At 42.1% G+C, this 26,981-nt stretch overlaps 1 protein-coding gene and 1 pseudogene across 2 annotated transcripts; one reads left to right on the forward strand and one right to left on the reverse strand.

Annotated features, from left to right (window-relative positions):
• Positions 1-1,735: 1,735 nt before the first annotated feature.
• Positions 1,736-10,862, reverse strand: LOC311132495 (annotated as a pseudogene). Its single transcript has 9 exons — positions 10,794-10,862; positions 9,933-10,088; positions 5,462-5,590; positions 4,924-5,044; positions 4,541-4,722; positions 3,428-4,388; positions 3,079-3,231; positions 2,492-2,620; positions 1,736-2,175 (listed from the first exon to the last, which is right to left on the reverse strand). The product of its transcript is annotated as an uncharacterized misc_RNA (transcript).
• Positions 10,863-14,058: 3,196 nt separating this feature from the next.
• Positions 14,059-18,589, forward strand: LOC311132379 (adaptin ear-binding coat-associated protein 1-like). Its single transcript, XM_084165635.1, has 8 exons — positions 14,059-14,169; positions 15,209-15,309; positions 15,474-15,578; positions 15,810-15,891; positions 16,160-16,268; positions 16,442-16,589; positions 16,834-16,930; positions 17,078-18,589. The coding sequence occupies exons 1-8, from the start codon at positions 14,075-14,077 to the stop codon at positions 17,130-17,132; spliced, it is 792 nt and encodes a 263-aa protein (XP_084021761.1). The 5' UTR covers positions 14,059-14,074; the 3' UTR covers positions 17,133-18,589.
• The last annotated feature ends 8,392 nt before the right edge of the window (positions 18,590-26,981 follow it).

Consider the following 26,981-nt stretch of genomic DNA (forward strand, 5'->3'; position numbering starts at 1 on the left):
ATCACTATGATGTTGATTGAGACACATGTTGAGTGAGCATAGACAATGTGCCTCATTCAAAGAGATAACAGGCATTGATATAGACACCTAAAATAAGAAATGCCAACAAAAAGAGAGAATTTGTCCATATGGTAGTCAGATCTGAGATCTCAAGTATTGAATAATTTTATTTCTCAAATGTGTACTGTCACAGTTTACACCACAGCCTTGACATAAATAAAAAAGTATTTATCATACAAAATTAAATTATAATAGTAGCTACGACAAAATGTACTATCGTAACAATACTAATCCTTTTAAACTACGATTCAGATAAATTAATGTTGTGACTTCCAGTCCATTTTTCATTTCGCTTCACATTTTGTGCACTGTCTTGTTGTATTTCAACTGTTTTGTTTGAGGCCAAAGACAAAATGCAAAATACAGAATAATAATATGACATGCATCCCATAGGATTCATAGGCCTGATGATGAAAACTCACTGAATAGATAAACATAACAATACTGTATGCATGGAATGCTGTCTTTCAATACAAATATTTGACAAAAAGCCTTTCAACAACATACACAGGACAGAAAAAAGGGATGTGATAAATTCAGCTTTGATTTGTATACAATGTGTTCGTTCCTGAACATAGGTAAATGAGTACATTTTAGTCATTTAGCAGACACTCTTATCCAGAGCAATTAGGGTTAAGTGCCTTGCTTAAGGGCACAGACAGATTTTTCACCTAGTCAGCTCGGGGATTAGAACCAGCGACCTTTCAGTTACTGGCACAACGCTCTTACCCACTAAGCTACCTGCCACCCAGTAGACATAAATGTGTATAAAATGATAAAAGGGAAATAAAGCCACTATTGGTTATTGGATGATAATGTGGATGATTAGGGTTCTATCCAATTGGATATGACCGTTTCCAACACTGTTCAACTCAAGAAACCCACAGGACAATGACAACTTTGATGCTTGCTGTCAGTAATGTGATATGAGTGAATTTGAATATGGCTCTAGTTTGTTTCGAAAGTATCTGTTGGAGGGCAAGTGTTCAAGAAATAAGCAAATAATATAATTAATAAATACAGTAAATAGGCTAATAAGTAAATGAATAAATAAATATAATCATACTTTTAAAAAATCACTACAAAGTTACTGTTGTGCTATGGTTACTTTTGCTCAAGGATCTCACCTCATCTTCACACACACACACACACACACACACACACACACACACACACACACACACACACACACACACACACACACACACACACACACACACACACACACACACACACACACACACACACCTCCTGATAGCGGCTCTACTTCCATTCTGTTCTTTATGGGTACATGTTCCATTGTAGGCTACTGTAATGATTAATCAGGTCTTCTTAACCCTCCATCCACCTTTCTCAGAGCCTTATGAGTCAAACATAGAGAAGGAGAGCATTGATAATAACCAGTCTAATTGAAAAAGAACAGCACAAGAACAAAATCACACAAGGACTAAATGGAACTAACTCCTATGGCCCCCTCTCAGCTTCCCACTCTTGAAAGAACCTAAATGAACATCGAATCAACCAAAATTGAATGTTTTTCCAAGAAAAATAATTTTGAAATACTTATATGTTGTCTTGTTTCATTTCTTACATACACTTAAATTGGACATGTACATTATATTAACCATTGTAGATATTGGGGTTGAGGAAGGGGAGCTGGACAGGTTGTAGCTTTTCAAAAAAGGAAAGGATTGTTGTTCCGTTGAGGAGGCTCTCCCATCCCGGTGTCCAAAACCATGTGTGGCTGCAAAGGGACCCCCCTTCCAATTGGAGGAGTGGAAGCTCCCAAGTGGGCCACTGCAGAGTGTCCTGCATGAATCCCTCCCAGATAATTGGGTTGTACCATCCCAGCTCCAAAACAGGGGGGTGCCATCTGAGGTCCCATTGCAGGCATAGCCATGCCAGGATGAGGCATTCCCAGGGAATGGGATGATAGTTGGGATAAATGAGGCCCCAGCAGGGGGTTGGGGGACCCAAACCTGGGGCGGGTAACACCTTAGGACATAGGGGTGGAACCAAAAAGGCTGGAGTTTGGAGGGATTGTAGTACGAGACACCCCAGCAATGGATGTGACTCTGCCCATAGGGCCAGCCATGCCTGGGCCTTGTAGAACGCCTGGGAAATTAGGAAAAGCTAAATAAATGGGGCAAAGGAAGGAGGAGGGATATACAGTACAGAGCATTCCAAGAGAGAGTGTAGAACAGAGAGACGAGTGAAAAGGTTACATCTCTAAATTCTATGCATGGCTACAACTACCGATGCTGACCCACACAACAGTTATGCACTATAGGGGGAGGAAGGTCTAGTCAAAACACTGAATCACAAACACTGCTTTAAATGAACGGATAAATATACTTCTCATATTCACTCTCTGGTTCTCTCTGTCTATCTCTCTCACGGTCTGGTCTCTCTTTTGTTTACCCGTCCTTACTTTATTACTTGGCGAGGGGGGGTTGTTTGGGTTTGGGGGAGAGGAGTGAGTCCACGTCCACGAGCGAATCTCCGGCACCAAGGAATGAAGCTGGCGATTTGTTGTCTTCGTCCACTGTGGCTCCATTGTCTGTAGAGAGAGAGGAAATTAGGCCTGTGCAATATTACAACATTATCACGATATTACAATATTATTGTATATCATGAAGATATATGAAGACGAGGATGTGTTAAGTATAGTGTTGGAGACACAGACATAGAGGGAAGACAGGTGGAGTGCTAACACACAAACAAACACATTACTGGAATCTGTGAGCGTACCCTGACGCTCTTTAGCCCAACTTGACTGAAAAAATGGAATACGGTGCTCAACAAAGGGACTTAGGAATCCAAAAAAACATCTTACCCCAGGGCACTTCAATTGCCGACTATCCCAGAAAAAGAAAAAGGAACACTCAGATGTCTGCATGCAAAGATGTTTAAGGTTTATTGACGGGACAAACAGACAGGCTTACATTGAGGCGTGTCAGACGCCTTCCTCAGAGCTTGGAGGCAACAGCCTTGAGGAAGCATACATTACTACATTACCTGTGCCATTACATGGAGCTCCCCATGGGTCAGAGTTCATAGCGTCTGCAGTGGTGGAAGCCCCTCCATCTCCCCAAGGGTCGTCTGTGGATGCTGTGTCTGTGGGAGCTGCGGGTGCACCCCAAGGGTCACTGGCGGTGGGCGGGGTCGATGCTGGAGTAAAGGCGGTGGGGTTAAACCGATTTAAAGGGGAACTCCAACGAAAATGTTGAATATCGAAATTGTGCTCTACATCTTAAAATGACCGTATATACATTTTCTATCATGTATTTAACCTAAGGATTGAGTCAAAAATCTGAATTAAGAGCAAATGTGATGATGTCACAAGATTATAACTATCACTGCTTACCTGTTGGTCCCCATGCGTCATCATCAGCCTTCGAGCCATCGTCAAATGGATCTGTGGGGGGAGAGGCAGCTGTGGTCCCCTCATCTCCCCAGGGATCAGCCTTCTTTTCGGACACTGGTTTGGATGGAGCACCCCACGCGTCTGAAGCCTCGGTTGGTGGGCCGGCTGGTGCCCTAAAAGGATCATCACCCTTCGTTGGGACATTCAATGGGGCACCAAAATGACCGGAATCGTCTTTTGGTGCCCCAAAGAGATCTGAACAATCTTTTGGCATATTGGATGGTGCCGAAAATGGATCCTCTTTTGGTGACCCAAACGGATCGGCTCCATCTTTTGGTGTATTGGATGGTGCTGAAAATGGATCATCTTTTGGTGCCCTAAACAGATCAGAACCACCTTTTGGTTTATTGGATGGTGATGAAAATGGATCATCTTTTGGTGGCCCAAACAGATCAGAACCACCTTTTAGCGTATTGGATGGTGCTGAAAAAGGATCATCTTTTGGTGCCCCAAACGGATCAGCTTCAACTTTAGATGGTACATTGGATGGTGCCGAAAATGGATCGGAACCATCTTTTGGAGCCGCAAAAGGATCTGAACCATCTGTTGGGGCTCTGGCTGGCGCCGCAAAAGGATCTGCTTCTTCTGTTGTAGCATTAGATGGTGCACCCCATGCATCCTCGGATGGAGCTTTGGATGATCCGCCCCATGCATCCTCGGATGGAGCTTTGGATGATCCGCCCCATGCATCCTCGGATGGAGCTTTGGATGATCCACCCCATGCATCCTCGGATGGAGCTTTAGATGCACCCCCCCAAGGATCAGGAGCGGGTGCTTTGGCTGCTGCACCCCATGCATCCTCCTCTGATGGTTCATCTGCCCCGCCAAATGCGTCAACAACCTTAGGCTTTCCTGCTTTGGCGGCATCCTCCCATTCAAGCTCTTCCTTGGTCATCTTTGACTGCAATTACATAAGAGATTGGCCAATCATGATGCCAGACATGATATTTGGTAGATGATCCAAAATGTCCTAAGGGTACAATCATTTACTGAAGGCGCCTTTGAAAGTCTAAATAAAAGGGAGAAATCGGACTATTGAGGTGTAATACTTACCCTTCGTTCCTCCTCTTTTTTCTGGGCCTCTAGTCTCAGTTTTTCTTGCTTCTTGGCCTCAAAGCTGGCTGCAAGGTCAGCCACAGACGGGATGTTGGCCAGGGAGGGGAGCCCGGTGGCTCCTGGGACATACACTGGCTTGTAGTTGGGGTCCTTGGGGTCGTTGGGGCTGTCTGAGGAGGCTGTGGAAAGAGCACGATAAGATATGGTATAGCATGATGAGATACATTATTATGGCAAGCAGAGTTGGGGTCAATTCAGTTTTCAATTCAGGAAATGGCTTATTCTTTACTGTGGGGATTTTCCAATAATGTTTTAAGGGAAATGGTCAAATGACATTTTTAAAAGTCTCTCAAATGTTTGGTGTTCTCTCTAATGCTCACCAGTGGCGTTCTTTGAGATCTTGTCTCTGGTCTTGAGTGCAAACTCTCGCTCTTCCTTTAGTTTATCGTCGTCCTCCATAAGAACCAGTACTACCTTGGCCTTCTCCCTCACGTTCACCCCCTGTGAAGGATAGCATAAGCAGACATCATTAGTACTGCTAGGCAGCTCTCTCTCTCTGAAGCATGGTGCTCCCTAAATGTAACTGTGAAGAATTAGCAAGGTAAAGCTCAAGTGATCAGTGTATGCATGGCAAAGCAAAGCAATGTGTTAGCTTAGTTGTTAGTACAGCCAGATATCTCAAGCCTCAATGACTTATTGGACTGGTTTCCCGGCCCAGTTTAAGCCTATTCCTGTTCTACAAAGCCCTTTCACTGGAGATTTTCTGAATGTACTAATCATACAGTTATGCTAATGTTAATTATTCATACGTAAATTAGCTCACAGTGAACTTCTCAAGTGGGGAGGCTTCAAAGATAGTACTTTGGAGATGGTTCCTGCATATCAGAGGAGTTGGTGGGACAAACATGCATTTAGTACCTGATCTTTCCCATCCTTGTCCTGGAAACGGAACTCTGTTAGCGCTTTCACAATGTAGATGTTGTCCTTCATTGTATTCAGAACGCGGTCTGAGCCTGTCTTTAATAGGTTCTCCAGCAGAGTCAATGACTGCAGTTGGGGGATGGGAGAAAAACAAAATGGGGGATCCAGATGAGCATCACCTGCTCCTTAAAAACACTCTGCAACTTAATCACTGCATGGAGCAATGATCAGCAGACAAATACATAATTCATAAAAAGTTAAGATGACACCATAGTGAAATCCAAAGTATGCCAGAAAAATATGGTGAAGATGGGAGGGTTGTTATGAAATTACAAGCAGATTGTAAAAGTTGAGAAAGATTACCATACATACTGTATATATTTTCCATGCCAATAAACAGTGGGGAAAAAAAGTATTTAGTCAGCCACCAATTGTGCAAGTTCTCCCACTTAAAAAGATGAGAGAGGCCTGTAATTTTCATCATAGGTACACGTCAACTATGACAGACAAATTGAGAAAAGAAATCCAGAAAATCACATTGTAGGATTTTTTATGAATTTATTTGCAAATTATGGTGGAAAATAAGTATTTGGTCAATAACAAAAGTTTCTCAATACTTTGTTATATACCCTTTGTTGGCAATGACACAGGTCAAACGTTTTCTGTAAGTCTTCACAAGGTTTTCACACACTGTTGCTGGTATTTTGGCCCATTCCTCCATGCAGATCTCCTCTAGAGCAGTGATGTTTTGGGGCTCTCGCTGGGCAACACGGACTTTCAACTCCCTCCAAAGATTTTCTATGGGGTTGAGATCTGGAGACTGGCTAGGCCACTCCAGGACCTTGAAATGCTTCTTACGAAGCCACTCCTTCGTTGCCCGGGCGGTGTGTTTGGGATCATTGTCATGCTGAAAGACCCAGCCACGTTTTATCTTCAATGCCCTTGCTGATGGAAGGAGGTTTTCACTCAAAATCTCACGATACATGGCCCCATTCATTCTTTCCTTTACACGGATCAGTCGTCCTGGTCCCTTTGCAGAAAAACAGCCCCAAAGCATGATATTTCCACCCCCATGCTTCACAGTAGGTATGGTGTTCTTTGGATGCAACTCAGCATTCTTTGTCCTCCAAACACGACGAGTTGAGTTTTTACCAAAAAGTTCTATTTTGGTTTCATCTGACCATATGACATTCTCCCAATCCTCTTCTGGATCATCCAAATGCACTCTAGCAAACTTCAGACGGGCCTGGACATGTACTGGCTTAAGCAGGGGGACACGTCTGGCACTGCAGGATTTGAGTCCCTGGCGGCGTAGTGTGTTACTGATGGTAGGCTTTGTTACTTTGGTCCCAGCTCTCTGCAGGTCATTCACTAGGTCCCCCCGTGTGGTTCTGGGATTTTTGCTCACCGTTCTTGTGATCATTTTGACCCCACGGGGTGAGATCTTGCGTGGAGCCCCAGATCGAGGGAGATTATCAGTGGTCTTGTATGTCTTCCATTTCCTAATAATTGCTCCCACAGTTGATTTCTTCAAACCAAGCTGCTTACCTATTGCAGATTCAGTCTTCCCAGCCTGGTGCAGGTCTACAATTTTGTTTCTGGTGTCCTTTGACAGCTCTTTGGTCTTGGCCATAGTGGAGTTTGGAGTGTGACTGTTTGAGGTTGTGGACAGGTGTCTTTTATACTGATAACAAGTTCAAACAGGTGCCATTAATACAGGTAACGAGTGGAGGACAGAGGAGCCTCTTAAAGAAGAAGTTAGAGGTCTGTGAGAGCCAGAAATCTTGCTTGTTTGTAGGTGACCAAATACTTATTTTCCACCATAATTTGCAAATAAATTCATTACAAATCCTACAATGTGATTTTCTGGAATTTTTTCTCTCATTTTGTCTGTCATAGTTGACGTGTACCTATGATGAAAATTACAGGCCTCTCTCATCTTTTTAAGTGGGAGAACTTGCACAATTGGTGGCTGACTAAATACTTTTTTTCCCCACTGTAAATCCTGTGGAGGACATTTATTTGTATTTTTGATTTGTGGCAATAGAAACAACACGAAGAAGAAAGTGTCAAATAATATAAAGATAATCTTTTCACAGTAAGAGGAATAATGGTTTTTAAAATATACAGTGCATTCAGAAAGTATTCAGACCCCTTCCCTTTTTCCACATTCTGTTACGTTACAGCCTTATTCTAAAACGGATTAACTAAAAACATTTCCTCATCAATCTACAATAACCCATAATTAAATGTTTGCTAATTTATTACAAATAAAAAACTGAAATACCTTATTTACATAAATTTTCAGACCCTTTGCTACGAGACTCGAAATTGAGCTCAGGTACATCCTGTTTCCATTGATCATCCTTGAGAAGTTTCTACACTTTCATTGGAGTCCACCTGTGGTAAATGTCTATATAAGGTCCACAGTTGACAGTGCATGTCAGAGCAAAAACCAAGCCATGAGGTCGAAGGAATTGTCCGTAGAGCTCCGAGACAGGATTGTGTCGAGGCACAGATCTGGGGAGGGTTACCAAAAAATGTCTGTCGCATTGAAGGAACACAGTGGCATCTATCATACTTAAATGGAAGAAGTTTGGAACCACCAAGACTCTTCCTAGAGCTGGCCGCCCGGCCAAACTGAGCAATCGGGGGAGAAGGGCCTTGGTCAGGGAGGTGACCAAGAACCTGATGGTCACTCTGACAGAGCTCCAGAGTTCCTCTGTGGAGATGGGAGAACCTTCCAGAAGGACAACCATCTCTGCAGCACTCCACCAATCAGGCCTTTATAGTAGTGTGGCCAGATGGAAGTCACTCCCCAGTAAAAGGCACATGACAGCCCGCTTGGAGTTTGCCAAGAGGCACCTAAAGGACTCTCAGACCATGAGAAACAAGATTCTCTGGTCTGATGAAACCAAGAATGAACTATTTGGCCTGAATGCCAAGCGTAACATCTGGAGGAAACCTGGCACCATCCCTACGGTGAAGCATGGTGGTGGCAGCATCATGATGCTGTGGGGATGTTTTTCAGCGGCAGGGACTGGGAGACTAGTCAGGATCGAGGGAAAGATGAACAGAGCAAAGTACAGAGAAATCCTTGATGAAAACCTGCTCCAGAGCGCTTAGGACCTCAGACTGGGGCGAAGGTTCACCTTCCAAAAGGACAACGACCCTAAGCACACAGCCAAGACAAGTCTCTGAATGTCCTTTAGATCGAACATCTCTGGAGATACCTGAAAATAGTTGTGCAGCGATGCTCCCCATCCAACCTGATAGAGCTTGAGAGGATCTGCAGAGAAGAATGGGAGAAACTCCCCAAATACAGGTGTGCCAAGCTTGTAGCGTCATACCCAAGAAGACTCGAGGCTGTAATCGCTACCAAAGGTGCTTCAACAAAGTACTGAGTAAAGCAGGGATCATCAACTAGATACAGCCGCGGGCCGATTTGTTCTTGAGCGGATGGTGAGGGGGCCGGAACACAATTACAAATAATTTATAGACTGCAAATTGACCGCAAGAAGCCCAAACAGATACAGTATAATGTCAGCATAAAACAATCATTTCAAACCTTGCTTACATTTGTATACAATCACGTGTTATGCGTGGGAATACTTGGGAACAGATTTCTTAAATTGAAATCACTTGGAGCTGATTTCCTGCTGTTTTTACAGTCTTTTGTCCTACAATGAAACAAAATAAAACCAAATAAAACCAGGGACGCCAGTTGGGGAACCCTGGAGTAAAGGGTCTGAATACTTATGTAAAATGTGTTATTTCAGTTTTTTATTTTTAATACATTTGCAAACATTTCTAAAAACCTGTTTTTGCTTTGTCATTATGGGGTATTGTGTGTAGATTGATGAGGAAAAGAAACAATGTATTCAATTTTAGAATAAGGCTGTAAAATACCAAAATGTGGATAAAGTCAAGAGGTCCGAATACTTTCCGAATGCACTGTATGGGCTACAGTTTTACAAACCTCTTTAAAAAACCACCAACCAACCTGAATAACAGAAAATAATAGTACAGGAAGCATGGACTAAACAGAAATAAAAAAGCACCATTCATATACAAAAGGCTTGATATCGACACTGACATCTCTGAAAGGTACCCACACTCGAGTGAGTGATACCACTAACTTAACTTTATAACGGAATAAGAGAGAGGTATTGTTCCCCCAAAGACCAGATAAATGATTTGATGTGATGGAAAACGAGAGAGGTATTGTTCCATCCAGCACTGGTTGATGAACTGAGCTGTTCAGCAGGCTATTCAAGCAACTTGTGCTCGCTCATCAACTATAATAAAGTTTCAGAATAAAGAATGCATACAGCCACTGATCCATACAGTAAGAACAACTTTGATCTTATGATGAGTAGATGTACATCTGTATAGATTATTTTATACACAATCTATCTAAATCTTTAGAACTATAAATATATTCGTGATTATTTCCCTTTGGCCTCACCTTGTAGATGTGCCTCCAGTTCTTGTCGTCTTTGAGCCGTTTCCACAGCATGGTCATGATCTCATTGCAGGCCACCACATTGTAAGTGAGGTCCGAGATGTCGGCCATCTGCGAGCTGGAGGGGCCCCATGGGTCGTTGGAGGTGGCCTCCCTCACCTGACAGACATACAGCAGTGTTAACACGGCTTACTTTCCAGACGGAGAACAAAGGCTCCCAAAGCATCCACGCCTTCTGGCACCAAACTTGTACTACTGTATATAATTGTAGGGGAAATACTGGTGATAGAGTCACTCGTATTACAGAAAGAGGTATCAGATGGAGTACTGACTCATGCTCTGCTACAGACAGTGTGTCTTATTTTAGAAGGATGCTGCAACGGTGTTTGGAATGCTGACTGTGTCAACTGAACAGCAGGGGTGACCAATCTTACCCTGCAAGGGCCAGTGTGGATGCGGGCTTTTGCCCCAGCCAAGCAGTACTAGCTTGATTCTACTAAATGAAAGCCTTGATCCAAGACTGTGATCAGTTAAATCAGTTGTGCAACTAATTGGCTGGCACAAAAGCCTGAACCCACACCGGGCCGGTGTAAAATTGCAAGGTAAAATTGTCCAACCTGGGTACAACATCAAGAAGGGGAGAAAGACGGGGATAGAGTCAAGATGAAGGGAAGCATGTAGAGTGGCAGAGAGTGAGGGGAAGATGAGACAAATCAAGAGAGAAAAAAGAGAACACAGGACAGAGAGCAAGAAAAGAGGGAACAGGAGAAGGAGTGAGTGAGAGTGAAGGGAAAAGGAAAGGGGGAAAAGGAGAGGGGTCAAAGACAAGATGGGTGAGGGGGTAAAGTAAATCATCTCCTTTACCTTGACCTCAGCCTCAGAGAAGTTCTGAACGAGGTTCTTCAATTGTCGGCGTAGCATAGAGGATGTCATGATGTCTAATGGGGTGTCTCAAACCACAAGGACCTAGTGAGTATAAAGACTAGTAAGAGCATGTACACACACACACACACAGTCAACGGAAACACACTGAGCTTTCACTCGTATATTAATTATGCTTCTGTCTCGCCTCACATAATGGCAGGTATCAACACAGGAGAAGCTGCTTGGCACTTAGCCCAAATCAGGCTGCTTATAGCTACATCTCCTTACCTATTGAAATAAAACTGATTGTGGGTGATGTCAAAGAAGTGAGTCTATCTTTCGATCTGGTCTCACTGGCTCACTGGATGCTCATTCTGTTAGTCTCTCTCTCCACAATGACATTGGGTCCCAGCACACACAGATCTGGAAAAATTATCCTAAAAGGGAGCAAAGCAATGACATAGCTAGGCTAGTGAAGAAGCTACTTCACATTGGCATGCCATTGGGCAACAAATTGTTTGTCTTTTTCTAATGTAAATGCCAAACAGAAAATGCCGAAGGCAGCCTAGAAACTAGACCTCGTCATGATTGCGACCAAATCAACACCATTCATGTTAGCAAAAAGCTAAGCTAGCTCTGTGGCTAGCTAGCTAGCATCCTGCAATGCCAATGCTATGGCGATAAATCGAGGCTCTGCAGTGCTACGGATTAGCTATGCACCTGAGTAGGCTATTGTCGATTTGGCATGTTATTTGGCCATTTTCGTCTTGTCAAGAACGCTAGTTGCGATATACAGTACAAATCCAGCTACTAGCTGCATCACGATTCAGCACCATGGACAGCGACCGTAGCTAGCCAACGTCAGTGCATCTTCATGGCTGTCGAATGTTGTTTTCAAGCAAGCTTTAGCAGTTAGTTATCAATGACAGCCGTCTGATGACAGCTTTGAAAATATAGCTTTGGTCTACTTCTAAGGACAACTGACACCTTTAAAATAACATACTTCCATTGAGCACCCATTTATTCATATGATTCTGCATGTATTTCAAAGGAATACGAACCTTCCAGATGCTTTCAGAGATCTGCAAAGAACTACAATTTCTGCTTCCTTCTGCAATCCGCACCTGACCTGTCTAAAAGACCACTCCCCCTACTTAATAATCACGTGGATGTTAGGCTACATTGTTGTCAATAAAATTATGTAACAGTAAAAATGTAACAGTGTCTTTATTAAGAGGGAAACAAAGGACTCTGTTTGTTTCTTTGTTTTTCAACAAATTAACTGCTTATTCTTGGGAGCAGTCTTGCCTGTTTCTCATAAGGTAGGCTATGTGTTTACAGAGCATTTTCGGGGTCTCAAACGTATACATAAACAGCTGTTTGCCTTGGTTACCAATGCCATCTAGAGTTACACATCTAAGTATACTATAGATATTATTGGAAGGGGTATGCTGCCTTGTAACATTGGGGGATGTGCTCAGGGTCAATGCATCCTGGAGTACAGTCGTGGTCAAAAGTTTTGAGAATGACACAAGTATTGGTCTTCACAAAGTTCGCTGCTTCAGTGTTATGAGATATTTTTTGTCAGATGTTACTATGGTATACTGAAGTATAATTACAAGCATTCCATAAGTGTCAAAGGCTTTTATTGACAATTACATTAAGTTTATGCAAAGAGTCAATATTTGCAGTGTTGACCCTTCTTTTTCAAGACCTTTGCAATCCGCCCTGGCATGCTGTCAATTAACTTCTGGGCCACATCCTGACTGATGGCAGCCCATTCTTGCATAATCAATGCTTGGAGTTTGTCAGAATTTGTGGGTTTTTGTTTGTCCACCCGCCTCGAGGATTGACCACAAGTTCTCAATGGGATTAAGGTCTGGGGAGTTTCCTGGCCATGGACCAGTATGAAAATGTATGCACTCACTAACTGTAAGTCGCTCTGGATAAGAGCGTCTGCTAAATGACTAAAATGTAAAAATGTAAATGGACCCAAAATGTCGATGTTTTGTTCCCCAAGTCACTTAGTTATCACTTTTTCCTTATGGCAAGGTGCTCCATCATGCTGGAAAAGGCATTGGTCGTCACCAAACTGTTCTTGGATGGTTGGGAGAAGTTGCTCTCGGAGGATGTGTTGGTACCATTCTTTACTCATGGCTGTGTTCTTAGGCAAAATTGTGAGTGAGCCCACTCCCTTGGCTGAGAAGCAACCCCACACATGAATGGTCTCAGGATGCTTTACTGTTGGCATGACACAGGACTGATGGTAGCGCTCACCTTGTGTTCTCCGGACAAGGTGTTTTCCGGATGTCCCAAACAATCGGAAAGGGGATTCATCAGAGAAAATGACTTTACCCCAGTCCTCAGCAGTCTAATCCCTGTACCTTTTGCAGAATATCAGTATGTCCCTGATGTTTTTCCTGGAGAGAAGTGTCTTCTTTGCTGCCCTTCTTGACACCAGGCCATCCTCCAAAAGTCTTTGCCTCACTGTACGTGCAGATGCACTCACACCTGCCTGCTGCCATTCCTGAGCAAGCTCTGCACTGGTGGTGCCCCGATCCCGCAGTTGAATCAACTTTAGGAGACGGTCCTGGCGCTTCCTGGACTTTCTTGGGCGCCCTGACGCCTTCTTCACAACAATTGAACCTCTCTCCTTGAAGTTCTTGATGATCCGATAAATGGTTGATTTAGGTGCAATCTTACTAGCAGCAATATCCTTGCCTGTGAAGCCCTTTTTGTACAAAGCAATGATGACGGCACATGTTTCCTTGCAAGTAACCATGGTTAACAGAGGAAGAACAATGATTTCAAGCACCACCCTCCTTTTAAAGCTTCCAGTCTGTTATTCTAACTCAATCAGCATGACAGAGTGATCTCCAGCCTTGTCCTCGTCAACACTATCACCTGTGTTAATGAGAGAATCACTGACATGATGGCAGCTGGTCCTTTTGTGGCAGGGCTGAAATGCAGTGGAAATGTTTTTTGGGGATTAAGTTCATTTTCATGGCAAAGAGGGACTTTGCAATTATTTTCAATTCATCTGATCACTCTTCATGACATTCTGGAGTATATGCAAAATGCCATCATCAAAACTGAGGCAGCAGACTTTGTGAAAATTAGTATTTGGGTCATTCTCAAAACTTTTGACCAAGACTGTACAAACTCTGCTCTGGAATCCCCGTCACATCATCGCCGTCTCGTGGCTTGTGAGTGTATAGGCCACTCGCAAAAACCGAAAGGACCGATAAATACGCCACACGTCATCAATACAATTTACATAAATGGCGACCGAAGGCGAATATGAGTCGATCCTATGCGTTAAACCCGACATCAATGTTTATCGCATACCACCGAGGGCTACAAATCGTGGATACAGGTAAATGCAAGGGGTTGGCCCGTTTTGGGGGTGTTGGACAAAAAGCGCGGTGCGGGTGGTTCTATCTGTGGTCATAGTGCTGCGTAATGTGTGTGCGTGTGCCTATATCTATGTTCGCTCAGAGGATGTTTACAGCGGTCGATGTGTGTCCAATATTTGTTTTGTTTAGGCCTATGAGTCATTCATTATTCTGCCCTATTGGCAATATTGATGTTACACTCGCAAAGCTGGCACTATCAGTACGGATGAATCGACAGTGAATGGCATGATATGTCTATTTGCGTGTGTTGTTCATCAGCATAGTTTACCCAGAAAATGTATTGGCATAATGCATTGACAGAAAATGTTATAAGTGATAAATTGCCCTATGTCCTTTGGCGTATAATACTGGCCAAGGCTACCGATCATTCTACGCCAGTGTTATTATGATAGTAACATGTATTACAGAATTGCTCAAATAATGAAACCATTGTCTATTAACGACAGCTGAAACAAGCAGTGCCAGCTGCCAGGGGGAAATAAAAGTAGTTTAATCAGATTACTGTTTTCAGTCTGGCCTATATGTGTGTGGCCCAGTTAACTGTAGGCTAAATGGTTTTAATTGAGATTCTCTAAGACCATATATTAGCTGATGTGTTATTAATTGGGGTTTGTGATCTTAATAATAGTCTTAAGACAGCCTTCAGGCATTATAAGAACAAGACAATTGGGTCAATTCAGATTATCTCCATATTATACAGTACTATTTGTTACAAAAGCTGGTCTGTGAACAGTTTAAATAGGCACTGTTTACTAACCTTATGATGTACTTTCTGTTTTGCTGTACTTTCTGGTCCTCTGTAGCTCTGTAGCTCAATTGGTAGAGCATGGCGCTTGTAACGCCAGGGTAGTGGGTTCGATCCCCGGGACCACCCATACGTAAAAATGTATGCACACATGACTGTAAGTCGCTTTGGATAAAAGCGTCTGCGAAATGGCATATTATTATTATTATCATTATTATATTATTGGCTACTTCTGACCTGGGTATTTCCTGTAGGGCAGCAGACTGGAAGCTGGATGTGCCCGATTGGTCAGGGCGCATGCGGATCACGGCCAAGGGGAAAGTGGCCTACATCAAACTGGAAGACAAAGTCTCAGGTGAGAGAGTCATGAAACTGTGTGTGTGTGTTGCACAGGTGCCCCTTTGTCCCAGCATTGCTCATCAAGGACCCTTTCAATGTAGCCAGTAAAATGAATTTATACAGCTTATCTATGTGGTTTATTATTATGATGATATGTGTTTTTCTCCTCCCATCCTGCAGGGGAGCTGTTCGCCCAGGCCCCTGTCACAGAGTATCCCGGCATCGCAGTTGAAACCGTAAGCGACTCCAGTCGCTACTTTGTCCTGCGAATACAGGATGGCAATGGTGTGTATATATGAGTGAAAGCCCCTCCCTGTATGTCCATAGCTTTCAGACTTTTACACTGGTCATATAGTGTTATGTCAGCTTCCTTTAGCAGGTTATAGTACTTTCATCAGTCTATGTCAACATCCTGTCTCGGGTCCCAATAGAATTTGTCAGCTCTCCTTAAATGTCAACTCACAATACACTGACATGCCAATGCACTCATACAGCTATGTCAACCTACTCTCGCAGGCCGCAGTGCGTTCATTGGTGTTGGATTCGGGGACAGAGGGGACTCTTTTGACTTCAACGTGTCTTTGCAGGACCACTTTAAGTAAGTGATGGAAGGGGTCACACCAGGAACAGTGTGACTGTTAAGGCACTCAAACACGGGTGCTTCACCAGTTCCCACTAATAACAAACACACCTACTTTGGTCTGTCTGCAGCATAAACTGCCAGCCAAAACTAAGTGTCATTGAGTAAGCTTGTTCCAGATATTGCAGTTTCCAAAACAACTGATGTGACATTGCTTTTTCCAGTGTCAGTGCATATTAAGTTGATATTGTGTGTGTTTGTGTGTGTGTGTGTGTGTGTGTGACAGGTGGGTGAAACAAGAGAATGAGATCAGCAAAAACCCTCAGGGGGCAGCTTCGGGACCAAAGCTGGACTTGGGATTTAAAGAAGGACAAACCATCACCCTTAATATTGGGGTAAAGACCTGGCACAATTAAACTAGATAATTCTTATAGAAATGTTATTACAAAATCATAGCCCATGCCCCTGGGGTCTGTTTGGGATTGGCCATTAGATTTTTCCCCAACACCCAATGTTTCTTCAGCATTCCAATTGAAATGTTTTCTCTATCAATCTTTCTCTCTTCCAGCAAGGCAAAAAAAGGGGTAAGCCACGCCCACAGGGGGCAGGTGGGTTTGGTCTTCTACCGCCACCACCGAAAGGAAAGATAGCTCCTCCTCCTTCCTCTACCTTCTCCAATCACAACACAGTGCCTCAAACAGGAGGCTCAGTGATGGGTACAGCAGTTAAAACTCTCAATAAAGCCTTGATAAACTTTTCTCTATAGCTAAATAAAGCTTTTATTTGGTAGCTTTGATTGTTTATTCTCTCTCTCTCTCTCTCTCTCATTCTCTCAATTCAATTCAAAGGGGCTTAATTGGCATGGGAAACATATGTTAACATTGACAAAGCAAGTGAAATAAACAATCACAAATGAACAGTTAACATTGAACACACAAGTTTCTCTCTTTCTCTCTGTAGGCTGTTTGCTAGATCTGGACAATAGTAACTCCAACACTGTGGTCCAATCATCCAACCCCAGCACTGATCTTTGGGGAGACTTCTCCTCTCCTGCAAGGTAACTTGTTAGAACTGTCTGTGACGGAGCTTATTTTAGCCCTTTTTCTTGTTATGCTATGATATACTGATATACATGCTTGATGTACTGTAACACCGGTATTGCTATGAGTCAATCAGCCTGTAAAAATCGTCTCTTTATCTTCAGTTCTCTCCCTCCAACATCACGACAACAGCACACTCCGAATTGGGGACAGTTTTGAGTCCACGTCATCGCATTTTTCATTTGACTCCATCGCTGAAGGCACCTCCTCCCTCTGTCGCTACAATACAACAGCAAACTGTCCAAGAGACAAAGAACACCATGCACTTGTCGAAAGTCTTTATCAAAACTATAAATGAATGTAGGCTATAATCTCCTCCCAAAGTAAAAAATAAATTAAATTAAAAAAAAGTCATATTTGGGATAATAATGCAAATGTATGCAAATGTTCAGTATTTGGTCAATTGAGTTTTATGGTAGGAGGTCTTCAATACCGCCTATGGGCTATGATGATAAGATCTTCAATTTCCTGTTATCACAAGAGTAGCAGCAATTTTACAGTACTGCTTTTTACCCGGCAACAGCGCCCTCTTGTTAATGTTCACCTAATCATCACGGCATGCTTGATTTAGATAGGGGAACCCATAGGGAGACATCCTTTCCCATATGGTTTTCTTCTGATCATAATAGGGGAAATGATTTGTAGTAATGAATTGTAATTGCTCAGACAGTAGCTCAATTCCGTTTCTCCCCCATTCTCCTCAGTGTGCAATTGTTCACTTAAAAGCATTGGATTGGTGTATGCATTGGCTGGAGGGAATCTACGATATTCCTTATGATTGCATGCAAACTATAGGCTATTTTTGGGATAAGGGGGATAAACGAAATAGGGCTCATATTGATGAACATATCTGTTTCCATTGTACTGACTGCCTGTGTTTACTTTGATGCTGAGGACATGACACAGCACTCTACAGTCCATTTGTAGGTAGGGAGTTGTGATGTAGTAGTGTACATTGGATGAGAATGGGTGAAAATGCATACTTGTAATGAAAAGAATGACAAGTAAATCGGTATAAAACTAATTATATGCGCAAAAGTGCCATTCAATGTTTCATTTGTTTGATTATGAAATAAGTAGCCTGGGATGCCAGATCTGTGTCTGCCTACTCCTTTATCAATAGCCAATGCAAAAACCAATCTGGCAACCAGGCTGTGAAATATGATGATTGTCTAACATAGTGTAATATGATGATTGTGTAACAACTACAACTGTTGTTGTGGAGGATGTGCTGTTGGATGTTGCTGGGATTGAAATACTAAGTCGCCTCATGTCAATAGTGTTTGTTTACCTTCCCCAGAACCACAGATGGTTAGTGGCACCTTAATTGGGGAGGATGGGCACTTGGTAATGGCTGGAGCAGAATCAGTGGAAAGGTATCAACAACATCAAACACATCGTTTCCATGTGTTTTGTGCCATTCCATTCGTGCAGCTCCAGACATTATTAGGAGCTGTTTTCTCCACAGCAGCATCCACTGCCCAGAACATGGTTTCACATGGCTCTGTCATTCCACGGTTACTGTAATGTCACTGGATGCGTACTTATGATTTATTGCCTTGGGTTGTCATTACTCATCATGACATGTGAAAGTGGCAATAAAGACCTTCAAAGGGAGTCGTGTGTCTTTGTGCATCTTATGGATGATGCATGGTAGAAAAGGTTAGATGTTAATGAAGCTTTATGAGAGTAAAAAACGAAAGTAATTAGGTTTTTAGTTTGTCATGTTTTAATCTCAATATGACGTTTGAAAGTTAGATTTGTACTTTGTTATTATTTCATGAGAATGTAGACAAAGGGTGTTTTTTGCCTTCAAGGTATGTATGTCAAAGGTGTTAGAAAACATGGCTTCCCAAAATACAAAAGACATTCCAAAAATGGGGATATTAATATTTGAAGTTGTACGTTTACATTCTTATATCCATTGACAGAGAAAAAGTGTCAAATAGTTTGTGTAACTCTCAACCTTTACCACTAGGGGGACAGCCCAACGCTGACCACCACAGAGCCACTTTGAACTGCTTTGTACATGCTCTGCTTTTGACCTGCCACCACAGCCTCCATGTACACGGGACATGAAGGTAAACACAGGCCGATACCCACATAAGACTACCTGACATTATCTAAAGCAGGAGAGGTTGAGAAGTTAAAGGCCCAGTGTAGTCAACATGACTTTTCTGGGTTTTATATATATATTTCCACACTGTTTTGGTGGGAGAGAGTTTTGGCCCTCCATGGTGACATCACCATGTGGTAAATTAGTTAATAGACCAATAAGAAAGAGTTCCAAACCTCAATGCCAATAACAGCTCATTTTCAGTTCCCCACTCAAACCACTTCCAGACAGTCCTTGAAAATACTTGCTTGAGAAATTGCTCTTTGCTAAGAAGCTATTATTGTCCTTCAGACATTTGAGAAATAGATGTCTATCTCAAAGAAAAGCAAAATCAACATATTTCTTGAATTGTGTATCAGAGAGTGGTGGTAATCCAGCAAACTTCTGGAAAGTGGTCAAATCTTTTAAACAAAACTCCACCCCCTCGTTGCCCCGGCAGGTTTTAACTGCCTCTGGTCCCATACTAGACAAAATTGAAATTTGTAGTGCTTTAAATTACCATTTCAGCTGGCCATCTGTTTGAAAGGATAGTCTATGAAAATGTATCTCATTCCACTAGAGGGGGTCCTTTAGTCACCTCAGAACAGATTGCAGAGAATGAGGCAGACTCACATACTTTATTTTCATTTCAACCATTTGATGTCTATGATGTAATGTCTATGCCTTGCTAAAGATCGATGTAAAGAAGTCCACAGGGGATGATTCACTTGACCTCTTCTTACTACAGCTCTCTCCCCCACTCGTTGTTGAACCTTTAACCTGTAATTTTTACCTGACAATTGTTACTGGTGTTATGCCTAAGATTTTGAAAGATTTTGACCAACTCCCAGCTAAGAAGTTTTTTAACTTCTCACTCTATTCTAAATATGCACTCATCTGGCCGTTTGGATTGATAAAGATCTAACGTTAAAACAAATACAGATGAGCTAGTTAAAAAGCTAAGATTTAAGGTGGGCTTCTTTTTTAGAAACATTTCTTACCTCTCCACGAACAGCAGGAAGCAAGCAGATTGTACAGTCAACTTTCCTGCTAGTTCTTGACTATGGTGACTCCATTTACCAGAATGCAGCAGCCACTACTCTTAAACCTTTGGATGCCATCTACCATAGCGCCCTTCGCTTTATCACAGTTTTAATACTCATCACTGCATCCTGTATCAGAAGGTCGGCTGGACCCCACTAAAGTCCCGTAGATCACTTCATTACTCCCTTCTTGTTTACAAAGCTCTGCTCCACAAGCTTCCAAAATACCTCACTTCCCTGTTGAAATATAAAAATATGAGATACCAAACCCGTTTGCAGGTTTGGTTAACTCTTGAGGTCCCGCTTGTCTCCACAAAGTTTGGTAAATCTGCCTTTAGTTTTATGCACCTTACAAAACAAATTTCACCTGGATTCCCTAGTGCCGATAAGGCAGTTTAAAACTCTGTTGTTAAATGAGTTTACTGAAGTGTGCAATTGTTTCAATATATTATTATAATTTGTAATATAATAACCTGATGTAATGTATTTATAGCTGTCTGGTAGTTTTTAATATTTTTATTGATGTAATTTTGTCCTCAGGGCCCCGTTGTAAATGAGACACTGGTCTCAATTGGGTTCCCCTGAATAAATACAAGTAAATAAAAATCTATTTTATTTTATTAATTGTTACCCAAAAATGATTTGATATTGAGATAAAACAGCTGCATTGGACCTTTTAATAGACCTGACACATTCGTCACAAATACCAAGTTGACACAACAGGGTCAGGGGGACATGGGTACAGGGAACATCACGCAAAGAACACAGTGGACAGACAGATTAATAAGACTGTGACACAAGCCAGGCAGAGGCTGGAAGTAAATGAAGATGTGGGGGGGGGGGGGGGGGGGGTTAGCGTGACTCCATGACTGGTTGCTGTTGACATGACCCAGACAGACGAGAAGGAAGAATGAAAGAGAGAGGTGGGGAACAGGGGGTCAGTGCATGATCTCTTCGTGGCTGGTCGCTTTTAGCATTGCTGACAGAGAAAACGATAGAAAGAGATGGATGGATAGCGAGAGTAATGAGAGAGATGGAAAAAGGACAGGAGGTACAGTGTCAATGACTTCCACTGAGCCTCATCTATCGCTCTCCATTCCACCATCTGTCTCCATCCGTCCCAGGATATCGTTCAACTGATCAATTGGCAACACGTGACTCATACACATGTACTCATAGTTCTGAGGAATGAGACTTGTAATGCTATTAGTCTGTCAATGCTTTAAGATGACATACTGTGAAAATACCAAGAGGGTCTGGACCAAGCTCAGTGTCAGATATCCATCAATTCTTCACATTCAAGGGATAATTCAACCAAATTGGAAATTAGCATATTTGTTTCCTTAGTCCACTGTCTGTATGCACAAGAAAATACTGCAATCCACACTTTAGTTATGTTCAACTAACCACTGCCACCAACTGCTAATATTTGTATTTTCTAACCAAAACCCATGTAAGTAAATGTCCCCCATTAGAATGCTTTAAATTTCATGCCAAAATCATCCAAAATAAACTTCATTTGAACTACACAATCCCTTTCAGAGATTATTTGGACATGATATTTGAAACACGCTATCTAGGGGACATACATTGACCTACATTAGAAAATGCTAATATTAGTGGTTGATGGCAGTGGTTAGTTCTGGCATAGGAAGGGATGTTGCTCTCAAAACACAATTTAACACAATGTTTCCACTTACCTAGGTTGCAATCGATTCCGAAAAACAGTTTTTGGATAAATGTGCTGTATTTCGCTTTAGGTATTTGATTTAGGTATTTTCAGTATTACTATAGAGCCTCGTTAATTCTGAAAATATCTCTGAAACACCTTTCAAACACTTCAATCCAACTCATATTATAAAAGTATCCCTTTCAGGAGGACGTGACTGCATAGCATTTTTGCTAAGTCACTTTATTATGTTGTGTCATGTTATCCTTTACCATGTATTTCAAATGATATTTGAGAGTTTTGACATTTTTATACAAGCACATGAGATTCTATTTCTGATTCCAATGCTCTCATATCCTACATCCATCATTTTTTAAGTTGCCTCACAAACACAGGTCTGATCGAAGGCAGTGTGCAGGTTCAGGTATCAGACCACGGAGTGCCTGACTGCACTAGTCTTGTGCTAGGTCCATTAACAGGCTTGTGGCTACTGGATGCTAATATTAACTTAACCATCAGAGACTGGCGACTTATGTGTCTTTTAAAATTGTATGTCAACATTTAATACATATCTATCAATGAAACTCTGAGCCAAAATACACGAGACAGATCGGTTTGAATTTAGTTAGCATGGGATCTGATGTTGTGGCCATGAGAAAATACATTTTAAATATACCTAAAATGTCGGTTTGAATTTAGTTAGCATGGGATCTGATGTTTTGGCCATGAGAAAATACATTTTAAATATACCTAAAATGTACTTTCTTGCATTTCTCTCGATCTTTCTTGCCCCCCCCCCCCCCCCCCCCCCCTCCCACCCCCCACCCCCACCCTTGCCCTCCTCTCTCACTCTCACACACAAACTTTGGCATACTTATACAAGCACACACCATTAATGACTCATATCAGGTGAAATGTCAGGAGTGAGCCGCGGTTGTAATAATTTATTGGAGCTGTGCAGCGATCCTTCTCACCCCCCTCCAACCCAGCCCCTCTCCTTCTCATGTGTAATACCCTAGTTAAACTGTCCAGCCGTTAACGAGCCATAATTAACGAGTTTAACGAGTTTTGGCCATGTGGGTTATAACCTGGTGTTGTTAGCCTGGCAGATGATAACTGTATTTTATCCATCCATATACATTTATTACTGGCTAGTGCCCCTTTTCTGCCGCCATTGTCTGCCCCTGGTTTAGCTCATAACACCAGGGTTTTTGCGCTTTGATATTACGCAAATGACAACCCATTGTAGTGTGACCTACACAGCATTAATTTTCCATGTAAGTTTACCCAGCTGGGTTGCACTGTGGTGATTTAGGACAACTACTGTATCTTGCATTGGGGGCTTCAACCTCCGTGTTTTACAAGGGGATCAGGTGTTGTCGCCCAGCACTCAACATGGAATCAGTTGTTTGTAAGGACCGGCTGGTGGTCTTTGGGATCTAATGTAGTCTATGGGTCAATATTACTCAAACCCATAGATGTTGAATTCTTGTACTGTTTGTTTCTAATTGGAGAAAGTGGTAAATATTGTCTTCTGTAACCATACCAAACGTAACATATCATACTATTTTGAGTGTCCCAGATTTACGTCTATGAGACCAGGTTGTAATGTAAATTGTTACCAAAGAGATAGAAGAAATTGGCTCAAATCGTATAGGTGAGATTGACACAACCACAACTTTTCCAGTTGTCTTGTATTGGTTGAGTTACGGTTCTATAATGTTTTTATTTGACTGGGCACTGGGTAATGGTTCAACATACTGTAGATATCTAGCCACTGACCTAGTTGTCATTTCCAAGAAGTTCTGAGTGTCGGAGAGCAAATATATTCAAGCTAATAAATTCACTAGCCGACCATAGTCTGCAGAACTGATCCATTTAGGGTCGTAAACAAATATATTACAATAGTCCTAAAGAATAACTATTTTATTTACAGACTTATTGTACATGGAGTTAGTGTGATATATGCACATGGTGTGTTTATTGTTCACGTATGTGCATTGATGTTATGAGAAAGAGACCTGACAGGACCACGTGTTCATGTGTGGTCTGTTCAAGGAATTCATCCATTGTTTGTGATCATGTTGACTGAATGTGTGCGTGAGGGGTTAAGTGAATGCTGTGTGTGAACTGTTTGAGGACTTTGTAGGCCCACATGTGAGAAAGGGGCAGAACAGGGGGTTGGGGTAGACAGGGGATGATGATGGGTCGTCATGGCTGGTCTATTTTTAAATATGTCTGTGGTGGCACCCTGGGAAGATCGCTCTGTGTGTGTTTGGTACTCTGTGTGTTTGTGTCTGCATGTGAGGGCGTGTGTTTGTATGTAGGCCTATGCATGCCAGGGTGTCATATTATGGTAATTAAATAGTGTTCAGTTACTCGCACACCACAATTAAAATGTGTAATAATAAATCAGCCATTTTTTTCCAATCTTCCCTGGATCTTGTTTGTCAGGATAAGTGAATGACAGTCACTGTGTCCTCTTGTGGAGTGAAATGGTCCAAATACATAAAATGGCCTCCATATTTCCGTACATTTGCAATGGGGACAATGACATTCTGCTGACATCGTGCATTATTATGGGATTTTTTGGGGAGCACCCTGTTGTGCAGACAAGCAGATTTATGTTGTATCTTCATACCAGGTCCTTCTATGGCAAGGAGTATGGCTACTTGTTGAAGGCCAACTGCCTAGTGCATGCGGTTCACATTATGGAGTGATAGTCATGTCCCACTAGGAACAGACATCAGTTCAACGTCTTGTTTGGATTTACATTTGGTTGAGTTAACGTGACTTCAACGTAAAACCAACAAAACATTTCACCATGTCATTGGATTTAGGTTAAAAGTTCGGTGAAAAAGACTGAATTCCCTTACGTTGATGACTTTTTGCAAATCCAATCAGTTTTCCACATTGATTCAATGTCATCACATTACATTTTTTGTTGAAGTGACATGGAAACAACGTTGATTCAACAGTTTTTTGTGCTTGCAGTTTCAGTTGTTATTCTACTTTCCAAGTCCAATTATTTTTTTAAATCTGAAATCTTGTCAATTTTCCTGGTTAACGTAAGACAGTAGAGTAGCTAGATAACCTACTATAGAATCAATACAAATGCAGAAGACTTTAAAATGTGTAAATATCAGAGCAATCTAGAGAGATAGGTCCAGGAAAACTTTGAATTTATGACTTTAATCCAAATGGTAACTCATAATAAAATGTTTATTAGACTCAAATAAATTCTAAGACATACAGATGATGTTTACCTTATTTATTTAGAATGCAGAAACACCATCATCAAGTCACACTTAGAATTTACTAGATTGAACACATCAAAATGCTAATTAAAAGTCCCTATAGTAGCCAATTGCAGCTGTGTCTATCCCCAAATGCTATCCAGTATCAACAATGACTTGATGGCTCTTTATCTTACAATAAGTGCAACTGTAGTGGTATTATACAGTGCCTTCGGAAAGTGTTCAGACCCCTTGACTTTTTCCACATTTTGTTACGTTCCAGCCGTATTCTAAAATTGATTAAATAGTTTTTTCCCCCTCATCAATCTACACACAATACCCCATAATGACAAAGCAAAAACAGGTTTTTATAATCTTTTGCTAATGTATAAAAAACTAAAAAAACGGAAATATCACATTTACATAAGTATTTAGACCCTTTACTCAGTACTTTGTTGAAGCACCTTTGGCAGCGATTACAGCATTGAGTCTTCTTGAGTATGTCGCTACAAGCTTGGCACACCTGTATTTGGGGAGTTTCTCAGATTATTCTTTGCAGATCCTCTCAAGTTCTGTCAGGTTGGACGGGGAGCGTTGCTGCACAGCAATTTTCAGGTCTCCCCAGAGATGTTCGATCGGGTTCAAGTCCGGGCTCTGGCTGGGCCACTCAAGGACATTCAGAGACTTGTCCCGAAGCCACTCCTGCATTGTTTTGGCTGTGTGCTTAGGGTCATTGTCCTGTTGGAAGGTGAACCTTCGCCCCAGTCTGAGGTCCTGAGTGCTCTGGAGCAGGTTTTCATGAAGGATCTCTCTCTACTTTGCTCCGTTCATCTTTTCCTCGATCCTGACTAGTCTCCCAGTCCCTGCCGCTGAAAAACATCCCCACAGCATGATGCTGCCACCACCATGCTTCACCGTAGGGATGGTGCCAGGATTCCTCCAGACGTGACGCTTGGCATTCAGGCCAAATAGTTCAATCTTGGTTTCATCAGACCAGATAATCTTGTTTCTCATGGTCTGAGTGTTTTTAGGTGCCTTTTGGCAAACTCCAAGTGGGCTGTCATGTGCCTTTTACTGAGGAGTGGCTTCCGTCTGGCCACTCTACCATAAAGTACTGATTGGTGGAGTGCTGCAGAGATTGTTGTCCTTCTGGAAGTTACTTCCATCTCCACAGAGTAACTCTAGAGCTCTGTCAGAGTGACCATCAGGTTCTTGGTCACCTCCCTGACCAAGGCCCTTCTCTCCCGATTGCTCAGTTTGGCCAGGCGGCCAGCTCTAGAAAGATTCTTGGTGGTTCCAAACATCTTCCATTTAAGAATGATGGAGACCACTGTGTTCTTGGGGACCTTCAATGCTGCAGAATGTTTTTGGTACCCTTCCCCAGATCTGTGCCTCCATACAATCCTGTCTCGGAGCTCTACGGACAATTCCTTCGACCTCATGGCTCATTTGCTCTGACATGCGCTGTCAACTGTGGGACCTTATATAGACAGGTGTGTGCCTTTCCAAAGCATGTCTAATCAATTGAATGTACCACAGGTGGACTCCAATCAAGTTGTAGAAACATCTCAAGGATGATCAATGGAAACAGGATGCACCTGAGCTCAATTTCGAGTCTCGTAGCAAAAAGGCTGAATACTTGTAAAGGTATTTCTGTTTATTTTTATTTTTAATACATTTGCAACATTTTCAAAAAACCTGTCTTCGCTTTGTCCTTATTGGGTATTGTGTGTAGATTGCTGAGGATAAAAAAAAAAAATACATTTTAGAATAAGGTTGTAAAGTAACAAAATGTGTAAAAAGTCAAGGGATCTGAATACTTTCCCAAGGCACTGTATATTGTACAATGTCTTTTTAAGCACCAATGTGACACATTAGAGGATATGTATAGTCTTCTGGGAGGTCAAAAATATTGTCTCTTTCACCTCTGAGTTTGTGAGTTCATGATCGTGTGTCGCCACTCCT

Source organism: Coregonus lavaretus, assembly GCF_964263955.1.
Source record: "Coregonus lavaretus genome assembly, chromosome: 7".
Taxonomy (NCBI): Eukaryota; Metazoa; Chordata; class Actinopteri; order Salmoniformes; family Salmonidae; genus Coregonus; species Coregonus lavaretus.